This window comes from Miniopterus schreibersii (assembly GCF_964146895.1).
Source record: "Miniopterus schreibersii genome assembly, chromosome: 14".
Lineage (NCBI taxonomy): Eukaryota > Metazoa > Chordata > Mammalia > Chiroptera > Miniopteridae > Miniopterus > Miniopterus schreibersii.
In genome coordinates, this window is record NC_138114.1 from 36289853 (window position 1) to 36302138 (window position 12286).

The 12286-nt window shown below is 45.9% G+C and overlaps 1 protein-coding gene across 2 annotated transcripts in view; it reads right to left on the minus strand.

The window, feature by feature from the left end:
- Positions 1-203: 203 nt before the first annotated feature.
- Positions 204-12286, minus strand: part of ALDH18A1 (aldehyde dehydrogenase 18 family member A1) — a 33903-nt gene continuing 21820 nt past the window's right edge. For both annotated transcript variants that reach the window (XM_081158646.1, XM_081158647.1), the window contains exons 12-18: positions 10239-10459; positions 8180-8317; positions 6007-6202; positions 5785-5906; positions 4633-4819; positions 3339-3434; positions 204-1195 (exon numbers count right to left, since the gene is read on the minus strand). In XM_081158646.1, coding sequence (XP_081014772.1) covers positions 1014-1195; positions 3339-3434; positions 4633-4819; positions 5785-5906; positions 6007-6202; positions 8180-8317; positions 10239-10459 — 1142 coding nt within the window. In that variant the 3' untranslated portion in view covers positions 204-1013. The remainder of the gene's footprint in view (positions 1196-3338; positions 3435-4632; positions 4820-5784; positions 5907-6006; positions 6203-8179; positions 8318-10238; positions 10460-12286) is intronic.

Sequence of the window (12286 nt, forward strand, 5' to 3'; positions counted from 1 at the left end):
TCCTCTCCTCTCTCCCAGTCCGAGTCCCTCCCCTGGGCATCTGCCTGGGCTGCTTCCACTGATGCTGTTGAGTCAGAGGGCCTGGCTGTCCCCCAACCAGCTTCTGGAGGAGACAGTATGGAAAAGCAGGGCTGTGAGGGCCACCAGGGAGGGAAACTGAGGAAGAGGATAATAGCCAATGAGGAGAAAACCAATCCAGCACATAGGCTTTTCATAAGAACTTTATTTCTCAAAAAGGGGGAAGAATCCAAAGTATTAAAATAATCCTCTAATTTTATTTTGGAGGGAAAAGATAGGATGACAATAATTCGTATAAAAATTTCAAGCATAAATGTTGTAGATACATCATCCTGACACTCTGCGCCTCCAGGTCCCAACTGCATCATGGGTACTGCTGAATCTCCTGGGCCCAGAAAGCGTCCGAAAGCTTATTTATATTCATTCCACAAATAAATACAACGATTGCCCTCCCAGGGGAAATGATTTGGTCCATTTTTGTGATTGTTTTTGATGAGAATGCTGAAGAGGCTGCCCCTCTTCTAAGTTCCAGACCTTTCCTTTTCAAAGATGATTACATGTGAAAGAAAAGAAATGTGGAAACAGTAGGTATGGCTGACTCTAGTACCAACCAAATGCCAAGGGAGACTTGACCTCACTGAGGCAATAAAAGGGGAGAAGCGGCCATAATCTTTCCATTGCCTCTTATGTGGGGAAACTGGACCTGTCTGCTTCTATCACTGAAGAAAACTGGACCATGGGAAGCAAAGTCCTGATCTGGAGCCATTAAGCAAAGTCCCTACCCATAACAATCATTTTCTAACTTAACAAAGAAAAAGAAAATAGTGAGCTGGATTTGGAGTCATTAACCAAGACTGATGCTGCCAAACTGAGCCCAGGAGCCCAGGTGTACGTTCCAACAGGAAGACTTTCCGGGGCCTGGCTCACCCGAGATTCTGAAGCCGAGTCTGCCTATGAGGACCTCTGGGAATTTCCCGGCTCTTCTCTGCCTGCTTTCAGTTGGTGTTTCTCTGAGGAACAGGGAGGTTCTCGTGAAGATATTTTAAACTTCCATGCTCTGAGAAATCCGAGACCACGTGGTCCTGCCCTCGCAGCAGCCACTTAGTAGTAAGCAGTCCCTCCAGTCCTACTGGTCCCCGAGCGTGGATCCGCGAGGTACTGATTCCCACTTCAGCTCCTGCAGAGAGGCACAGGTGAGAGTGTGGCTTTTCCTGCCTCTGCTTCCTGTCTGCCCACCAGCCCCCTCCCTCCTCTCACTTGGCACCCTCGCCCTGCACACTCCTGCCCATCCTCCCCATGCCAGCTTGAGTCCCACTGTCTGCACGTGTTCTCTGGTCGCTGTAAATCACACCAAGCCCCTTTCTCATGAAACACAACGTATGGGCCTCCCCTTTATACTTTATCAGAAGTGCTGTGTCCGACAGATATCTGTTTGGTGTCTGGACTGTGCATTTTTTGAGGTGTATAACAATGTTTAGTATGGCGGTTCCATCTCCCTAAATATTTTTCAAATCCTAGAGAGGGATATGTTCTCAGTCCCCCAAAATTCTTAGCACTTGCGCTCTCACTAGACTGAACACATGCAAGAGTGCTGCTCATCTCCCACCCCCTCTTGCTCCAGGCTTACACGTGGGGACATCGGGGGTCTTCCTAGGTCTGGCTCAGTGCTCTGCACCGCACAGGCTGGAGGCAGGACTCTGGTGTCCACCACAACTGTACTGAGCAGAGCATGTACTGTGCAGGAGGCCCTGGGGATAAGGGGGTAACTGCTACAGGTCCTGTTTCTGTGGAGCGTATATTCTTGTGGGCAAGGCAGCCAAGAACATCCTGGGTTATGGGTGAAGGGTGCAGTGACAGACTGCGTGGTGGGTGGGTGGGTGCCTCCCTGAACCCTGAACAATGAGGTGCTGGCGGCGGAGGGGCAAGTGGAGGTGCTGCAGCAGAGGGAGGAGCAAAGGCAGAGACCCAAGGGGGGCTGAGCTGGGGGTAGCAGTTGGCAAGGAGAGTGAGCACCAGATTCAAACCCTGGTTTAATAATGTAGAGACCACATGACTCTGGGTGTGTCACCTAACCATCTTTCGCGCTTTAGTTTTTTTTCATTTAAAAAAATGAGAAAACTAATAGATCCATGATGTAGAACTAAGTGAGATACTGCATGTGATGCACTTAACACAGCGCTGGGGATACAATAAATGCTCAATAAATATTACCTGTCACTACTACTAATGCATTTGGCTCAACCAGAGTCTGAGCTGCTGCTCTGAGCTGGGGGCGGAAAGATGATGGAGGGTCTCTTGCTCTCCCCACACCTTCGCTTTCACTGGAAAGCTGGGTGCCTCAGCCCTTAAAAGTATGCTGCCATTTTTTCTTCAAGGCCATGGACTACAGAGATCATGCAAGTGATGTGATATTAAAGCAAAACCCCAGCATAATAGAGACAGGAAACCAAAAATAAAGTGTCTAATGACTAAGAACTGAGTAAAATTCCCTTTAATAACCTTTAACAATTCAGTGAGAACTATTTCTCTAGGCAGGTCATCTATCCAAAAGTTCGGAGGGATTAAAATGTTTCCAGTGGTTGAACTACTTCTCAGGTATCTTAAGTGCCTGACTGGAGCTCTGTAAAATGGTACCCCTGAAAACCAGACAGGGTCTGAAAAGTCCCTAACTGCTGGGGATGGAGATTCCATTATTAAAGTTGGATGGGGCAGAAGGGTGTCTTTCTGAAGCTTTTTATTTCAGTCTGCTTTAGAAGTAAACCTTGCACCCCTGGGCTTCCCTGCTTGTTTTTGGTGCTAACAAGTAAGCCCAGCATAGTTACTCACACCTTCTTTTGTCCTGTCCTCATGGGGAATTCCTAGCTCTGAGGCAGCCTGGCTGTGTCTCTCTAAAGTAAGTCTGCAATCGCAGTGCTCTCAGGGGACTCTGGTGCATATACCTGTCACACCTGCGTATGGAGACAGGCTGTGGTCTGCTCGCACTGTAGTGGGAGCAACCCCGGTTCTGGGCTCGCACAAATTTGGGTTTGATTGCCAGCTGCGTGACTTTGTGCAGGTTACTTCACTTCCTTGAACCTCAGTCTCCCCAGCTATGGAAAGGAAAATGTAAGTACCTGCCTTCTTAATATGTGAAATGCCCAGAGTACAGGACTTTACCAGCTATTATTTTCTCTCATGTCCCCACCCTCCCACAACTCTCTACTATCTTGATCAAGCATGTGACCACAGAAGAGAGCTGTCTCCTCCACCCTCACCACGCTCCTTAGACTACACAGTGGTTCACAGGGACGCCTTTCTCCTATGACTGGAGTCCTCCTTACCCAGTCCGAAGCGGTAGCCATCCGAGAAGCGGGTGCTGGCATTCCAGAACACACAGGCACTGTCCACGTGCTGGAGGAAGAACTCTGCTGTTTTCTCTGCAGCAGAGAGAGCAGAAACTGAGTTAGGACGACCTGCAGAGAACACCCTGCTTCCAGCCCCTCACCAGGGACTGACTGGGTGGGGTCCAGGACCCAAGGGGCCTCCCATGGGTTAAACATGGATTTTTAAAAAACCTAGAGGAAGAAGGCAAACTGGCCTCACCAGTCACTGCTGTGGAAGGTAGATGCCTGGGAAAGACGGGGATGGACCCCGAGCTCCTCTGCAGACATACCCTCGCTGCTGCAATGGCCTGTCCACACTATTTATTTAGAAGCTCTGGAGCCAGAGTGTCTAAGTCTGAACTCCAACTTCACACCCACTAGCTGGGTTATCTTGGGCAGGTTGCTGAACCTCTCTGTGCCCAAGTAGAATGGGGAGCGACACTATGACCTAGCTCACAAGGCTGTAAAGAGGGTAAACTGACTGACACTGCAGAGCACTCATCGGTGTCTAGCACACAATAGGTGCTCTGTAAATGTTGGCTGTTACTACTGGTAGTGCTGTGATTCCCCAATAAACTGACTGTAAATCCCCTGAAGGGGCCGGACTGGCTTCCTTTATCATTGGGTCCCAGTGCCTGACACCTGGGCATGTGTTCCAGTACATATCTGCACAGTGGATGAACAACCATGGAGCTGATTCTGCCCTTAATCCCAACGCTTGGTTTCCTCAGCTGTAAAATGGGTTTATTCCAATAACATGGAAAGACTGTTGTGTGGATTAAATGGTAACACCTCTAACCCAGAAGAAGTAGTCTTTATTTTTTTTAACCCTCACCCGAAGATATTTCTTCCATTGCTTTTCAGAAAGAGAAGGGAGAGAGAGAAAGAGACAGAGAGAAACATGGATATGAGAGAGACACATGGACTGGTTGCCTCCCGCACCCGCCGCTGGCCAGAATTGAACCCGGGACCCTTCAGTCCACAGGTGGACACTAACCGCTAAGCCAAACTGGCCAGGGCGAAGGCATCATCTCTTCCCTGCCTCCTCCCACGGGGCCACTGTCACTATATAATGAGGTAACAGATGTGAGAGTACTCAGCAAACCAGCAAATGCCACCGACAGCAGGCATCATCACTTGTCTGTTCAGATTATGTTTCCTGCGGGACAAGAGGGACTGAGAGGAGCAGAACCACCTCGGAGGTGTAGGCAGAGAAGGCGGATGCCAGATGCTGAAGCGTCTGCCCACTGACCGTTCTCCGTGACGATGACCTCCGTGTGGGAGCTGCCGTACTTGTGGATGTGGTCAATGGCCTCCTGCACGCTGTCCACCACTTCAATGCACAACTCCAGGTCCCCATACTCAGTTCGGAGGGACTTCACTTCCGAAGGGCTAAAGGTCAGATAGGAGGCGAACTTGGGGCCTGCGTGAATTTTCACCTGGAACAGAGGAAGTCCAGGGGCAACAACAGAAACACAACACGAGGAAACAAGCTCACGCTTCCTCCAGGATCGACAGAGGGAGGGGCCTGCAGCTGAGAAGGCCAAGGCTCCTGTGGCCTGGACACTAAACTAGTCCCTGCCTTCCTCTCAAGGGCAGCCTTCTGACCTCCAGGACGCCCTGCTTTTGAAAGTGCTGAATGACCACTTGCTGGCAACAGGCCCTCAGCAAAACTAGAGCAGGGGTTTAAGGAGGAAGCCTCTGAATGTTAAGATTGTGCCAGGCATTGAACAGGCTATCCACATAAGCCCCTGACTGCTGGCATTTTACTAACACAAACACCTAACTATAAAAACCCCGTTCCCTGCATATGGAGTATACATACATGTTGGAAATTTACTAGCATGGGTTGCTCACAACCTTACTGATATAGTAAGAGAATAATCTCAGAAAAAGAGAATATTATACAAATTGTTAACTCCCAAATACCACTGTATTAAGTGCATTAATATTAGTAATTTGTGCAGGGGTGGATACAATAGATTCTTGGTTTGAGAACATTTCTGCACAATCTTTTCAAATCATATCCAAATATCAATGTGTGTTCAGACACACAAACTTCAAACCAATACCGCCTAAAAAAAAGCTGCCAGAAACAGTCTATTCAGTGGGCTGCCCTGTGATCCATCTTATCTATGAACCCTCTTAGCACTAAACACATTCCACTCTGTAATGAAGCTATTTGTGTGGGTTTCTCCCACCCACTAAGGGGCAGGGGGCATGTCTCCATGTCTTACTCATCTCTGTGTACTTAGCCCAGAACTCTGTATACAGCAGATGCTCAGAAATACTGCTTCTTGAATTGCCTCACATGGTGCGGCAGATGCTCCTGGTCTAATCCCACAGGCTCTCAATCTCCATGTGGAAGGCAGGAAGGGATGTGAACCCTGTGGGCTTGTCTTACCTGTTCCACTCTCAGCATGTCAATGATCTGGTCAAACAGGGGTGTCCTTAGGTGGTCTCGGTGGATTAACAGTGTCTCCAAAGCATTGCAGGCAGCTGGATATTCACATTTAGAGTCTCTGACTAAAGAAGGAGAACAAAGAATTTTTCTATTAACATGATCCAGAGCCACAGAGGATTTGACAAATATTTTGCCCAAAACAGGGGACCCCACCCAGCGCACCTAGTCTGGAGGCTTTGTCGACACTGGCCTCTGAATCCACGTACATGTGGCAGATCCCTTCACTGTGCCCCATCACCGGGATCCCCTTGGCGGCTTTCTGGATGTCTCTGACCAGCTGGGAAGAGCCGCGTGGAATGATCAGATCTATAATTTTGTCTAGTCGGCAAAGGTCTTCCACTTCTTCTCTGGTATTCACCTGAAGAGGAGAAGGAAAAGATGAAGAGGGCATCTTCTAACCCCACAAAGTATAGGAGCAGCAACACCTCCTGTACAGACAAATATCTGCACCTCCTGAGCGCTAAATCCACTGAAAACTTGCTCCAACACAAGATTAGTCCCTGATCACGGGAATTGAAGTTGTCCAGCAAATGCGCACCAAACACTGCACATCAGGTGCTGTGTTCTGCATGACAACATCCAGGACCAGACCCTGCCCTCCAGCAGCTCAGAGTCCAGAAGGAAAGACGGGGCTACGACATGACCAGTCATCCACTGGGCAGATAATTTTTAAAATGCCAGGAGAGGTACAAGTGCTATCTCTGGAAGTTAGAGGAGGAATAGATTATGCCAGGCGATGAGGATCGCAAGAGTAAGTGGCTGCCCTGGTGGTTCTCTACCCAAGGCCTTAATGACATGTTGGGTCTTGCTAGGGAGTCATGGTTCTTCATACCTTCTGCTGACCACCTCAACCCTGGGATGCTGGCTGGACTGATGAAAGAGCTTGTGTTAGGACACTGGTATTATGGGCATCATTTCGTCTTCTTGATTTTTAATTTCCCCCTATATGGTCATGTTACTTAAAAGAGAAATACAAAAGCACGTGTACAAAAATGATCATAGCAGCTTTAATCTGCACAGTCCAAAACTGGAAACCACCCAACTATTCATCAGCAAAGAAAGGCTAACCTGTAGTATGTGCATGTGAATGGAATAGTACATGGCGGTGAAAGAGAAAACTACTGCTAAAGGTGCAGCAATGTGGATGAAGCTCGTCACATAATAATGAGCAAAAGAAATGCAACATAAAAGAGCGCACTGTGTGATTCCATTTATATGATGTTCAAGAACAGGCAAGAGACTGAATGTGAAAGAAGTAAAACAGTGGTTACCTGCTGGTGAGGCAGGGGCATACTGACTGGGAAGGGCACCTGGGAGCCTCTGGGGTGTTGGAACTGTTCTGTATCTAATACGTGTGTGTGTGTGTGTGTGTGTGTACACACACACACACATATATATATATATACATACAGACAATAATCACACAAGGTCTGTATACTTACTGTATGTATGTTGTACATCAATGGGGAGGAGGGAAGGGTGGAAGCCGGCTGAATTAAGCTAGGATGTGGTAGAGCTGCAATTTGAATCCCTAAAATCTGTGGTCTCTCCACCATGAAAAAAACCCAGACTCTCATCAGTGAGCATGTGATGCAGCAGGTTTTGGAGACCCTCCCCCAGCAGCCCAAAGAACCCTGGAATGTTGGGGCGAGTGGGCCTTGATGGAAAAGGGAAGGATTTGGAGCCAGCCTAAGTCCAAATCTAAACTCCACTACGGACTGTGATTTTGGGTGAGTTACTTAACTTCTGAGCCTATTTTCCCCCATCTATAAAATGGGCCTAGTAATTGATATTTTTCTCGTAGAGTTGTTGAGAGGATTAAGTGAGATAAGGAAGAGCCCACAGTAGCGCTCAATAAATTGTAGCTCTTGCTATCTAGTTCAGAAATTCCATTTGACAGTTGAAGAATATAAGACAATGGTTAAAATAATGACCATAATAAGTAATGGTAACAGCATGACCTAATACTTACACGCTCCATGACAGTTTATGACAAATTTCATAAAAATTTATCTCATCTGACTTGGCCTAAATCACTCCGCCAGTGAGCAGAACCGAGGCCTCACACTCTAGCTGTGGTATTCCTGTTGCCTGTGACCTAAAGAATGAAGGGCTAACAGGCATTCCTGTATGTCAATAGTGCCAGGACACAGCTGTGTGAGAGCGGCCTTCCTAAGCCACTGAAGACCCATCTGGCATTATCCAATGTCAGCAGACACACAGGACCTGCTGCCACTTCAGTCAAGCCTGCCCACAGAACTGGATTGGACTTACATGGCCTAAACTTTGTTTCAAACACTCAAAGACCTGACCTGGCTCATCCTCAGGGACCTACCAGCTGTACGGCCTCCTTGACTCCATGGGTTGAGAGGGCCTCCTGGGTCAGGAGGTGAAGAATCCGGTTGCTGTGTGCGGCCTCCTTCCCTCCTTTGAGTAACAAGCCATTACCACTTGCAATAGCCAAGGCTGCCACCTGCAGATCAAAGGGGGAAGCAGTGAACCACAGGGAAAAGATAACAGCAACAGTAGCACTCACTGGGCACTTCTCCTGTGCCAGGCACAGTGTCGATCATTTTATAAGGCCTATCCCTGTTTAATCTTCACAACATTCCAGTGAATTAAGTACTGTATCTATTTTATCTCCCAGTTTACAGATAAGGTCACTGAAGCCCAGAGATGTTGGTGACTCTGCAAGGACACATAGCTTATAAGTGGCAGGGCTGGGAGCCCTAAATGGAGCCAAATCACTTGATCTGGGGAACTAAACTCTTAATTCTTCCTCCACACCATCAGCAAAGTAACCTGAGTTACGTGGCCATGGTCACATGGCCCCCTCCCTACAGTGGTCACGATGATGACCGGGTGCTCAGCTGCCTCCTGCCTCAGGTGCTTGCTCACCTGACTTGAGCCGAGGCTGGGCAGCATTTCTGGCCACATCTTACCCTGTCACTGTTGTGAGAGCTCTAAATGCCTGGTGCTGAGAACCTGGAGAGGACCAGAGCTCCCGCCAGCCCCTGGATAGCTCTGGCAGGAATGCTGAGAATGGAGCACAAGCCTGTCTGGGTAGGAAAAAGCAGGCCATCCAGAGGGGGGATTCAGCCACACTCCTAGAACAAAGAACTCATTACACTGACCTGCTCGCCCAGGGCATGGAGCTTAACTTTCCGAACACTCTAGGAGTAAATAAGAATCTTCCTGTTTTGGTTAAGTAGGGAAAGACACTTGACTAAAAAACCGTGCATGAGTATGTTCATCTCCAGATCAATGGCTTCTAATCTTTTTTTGTTGTTGCTCATGAACCCTTATAAAAGTTATATAAACTTTCTCCAGAAAAATGTACAAACACACTGAATTCTGCATACAGCTTTTAGGATTCAGGATCCTGTGATACTATCCAAGGTAAGACCCCAGGTGAGGAACCACAGCCGTAGTTGGCTAAAGAGGAAACCTTTTACCTTGGGAAGTGTCAGCTAGTGTGGCTAAAAGGGAGCAGAGAAACTTCATGGACAAGGCCTGCATAGAGACTAAGACCCATTTCTACCAGCAGAGGGGACTGTGCAGTTCTCTCTGGGGCATTTCTGAAACAGGTCAGAGGGGCCAGATGGTATGGGAGTGCCTGGGTGAACAGGCTGGTTTTAGGTGGTGTCAGGGAGAATCCTCCACAAAGCATTCTGGATTCCCATGGTCACTTATGCCCTGTAGTAAAGAGTGCTGAATGTTTGTTTTTTAAATAGACTTTGTCTTTGAGACTTAGTGGCTAGGTCAAAAAAAGAGCTGGTATCATCCTACTGGATAGTCCAATGGGCGATAGTCCCAGATTTCTGGGAGAGTTTAAGGCAACAAGAGCATGGCTACTGGCAAGCTCTTTAATACATGGCTTCTCAACATTAGCCTGTGATATGTCAGATTCCTGAAGAGGATTATATTCTAGTTTCCATCACTACTAGATATTCTTTTTCTAAGATGTACCTACAGGAAGCTATCTGTGATGCTGATAATAAAGGGGCCTTTTTCACATGAGCAAAACCAGATCTGAGATGAACGACCTGCAGAAGGCAAGCAGGGGTGAGGGAACAAAGTGCCCAGTGAGCTAAATTATTTGGAAATGTGCTCCCGTGTCATGGTATGGGAGACTCATCCAGGCTCGAGGCCCAGATCCATCCTTGTAAGTTTCACAGTAATTTCTATAAACTTCAGTTTCTTCAATGGCAAAATGCACATATATAAACACCTACTTTGGAATTACTGCAAGAATCAATAACATAAATTACCTTAAGAACAACCTGAGAACAAAGTCTCAAAAATTATTTTTTTTGGGATAAAAAAGATAAAACTTTCTCACTTAAGAAAAAAAAAGAATCTTTGGGAGATTTATCTCAGCATTAGTCACGGACCTGGGGTAGACAGTCAGGGCGAGACTCAAAGATGACCAGTAGGACTCCGATTGGGACAGTCACTTGTTCTAGTTCCAAGTTTTTGGCAATTCGGGTCCGGCGCAAAACACGCCCCACGCTGTCCTGGGAGGAGGCAGCAATCTGCCGCAGACCGATGGCCAGGCTGTTCAACTTAGACGTGGAGAGGCTCAAGCGTTTCAGCAGAGGGGCTGCAAGTCTCCCTGGAGAAGTGCGAAGAATATATGATAAAGGAGCAGATCTGGCATATAAAGGTATGTAAACCCATATCCTTTGTACAAGCCAGTTCAGTTCCAGAAACATCATCTGCGTGAATAAACTTGCATGTAATGAGGATACTTATCACAGCATTTTTATAATGGGAAACTGGATTCCAACTATAAATTCAGTTAACATGAAACAGCCGTATCAAATGATATGCAAAGCTGCTCAGAGTATAGCTTGTGAAAAAGTAAAACTACAAAGCGGCATGTATGACAGGATCCTATTTATCAAACATGACATGGATACATGTCTGGAAGGCATCAGAACAGTGGTGATCACTGTCTATATTTCTGAATTATTTCAATCTTTTATAATAAATGATTTTCATAATCAGAAGCAATGAAGACGTTTGCTTTTGAAATAAAAACTTAAATAGAATTATAAGTTCATATATACAATTTTCTTTAAATTTAAATACGACAGTATGCATGGAGTGATTCTCTGTACATACACATGTACAAGTATATGCATGAATACATACTCAGGGAAACCATACGGAATCACATATCATAAATCATCACTGTAGTTAATGCTGAGAGTATGAAAATGTTCCCTTTCTTTTTTATAGCCACACCCACCTAGATAATAAAAAGATTTCTACTTTGGAGAGGAAGAACCAACCTTATATTAAGAAAAATACTAAAGCATCATTCTACCACACAATATCAAGATCATTTAACTATATCAATTAATTTCCTTCACATTTCCCCATGTGCTAAAAATCAAGTTTTAATTATAATGCATGTTAAATGTTACACTCCAGTTTTTCACCTTTCATTTTCCATGTTGCAAAATTACTTTAATGACTATTAAATATTTCACTGAGTTGATACAGGTTAATGCACTTAACCACACTCACGTTATTAGACATTCAGGTTGTTTCCAGTTTTCAGTGCAATAAAGAATCCTGCTCTAAGAATCTTTACATAGAGCTGTTTTCTCCTCTTGAAGTATTTTCTTGGGGTACATTTCCTGAAATGGGCCTCCTGAATCAAAGGGGATTACCATGTTCACGTCTACCCAGGACTTTGTTCTTAAGCCACTGTGTATCCTCGTGAATTTCCAGACTGAAGTAACTGGTATCTGAAGTCAAGAGTTCTGCCAACCACTAATAGTGTGAAAAACAGCTTTAACCTCTGTGGGTCTTACTTACTTTACTTTAAAGAACTAGATAAGATGTCATCAAAGATTTCTTCCATTTTTGAGAGTTTATTTTATCACCTTCCAATACTGCAAAAATTCAAAAGACTAGATGTAAACTACAAAGGAAGTTCCAAAGCAATGGCTCAAACGTGTATTGAGGAATGAAAATAATGTCGATGAGCCTGCAAGGTTTCTTTGAACAAAGCAACACTACTTTGGATGTTTAATTTACGGTACATTTATTCAAGAGAGAAGAAGATTAAAAAACCCCCAAAATCAACCCCCATTATTTTAGGGTGCCAAAGGCAAGGAATTAGGAAAAGGGTGAGAAAGAGGGAGAGGGCCCACCTGGCTCTACATAGTTAGTTTTCTGCAAAGTGCGTTCAGCCATCTCTCTCCTCTATATTAGCACCTCGAGGGCATTTCTGGTTGGCACCTGTTGCTAACCCTGGTTAATTCACTAGGAAATAAGCTGTCTTTCATTACAGGCTGCATCACCTATTCTACAACTATTTTACAGGCACAGTCCATCTGGGTTTGAATCCGGATCTGTCACTGGCCATATGGTTTTAGGCATGGTGACAACTTCTCTGTGCTTTACTCTTCTATAGTAGCTACCTCAT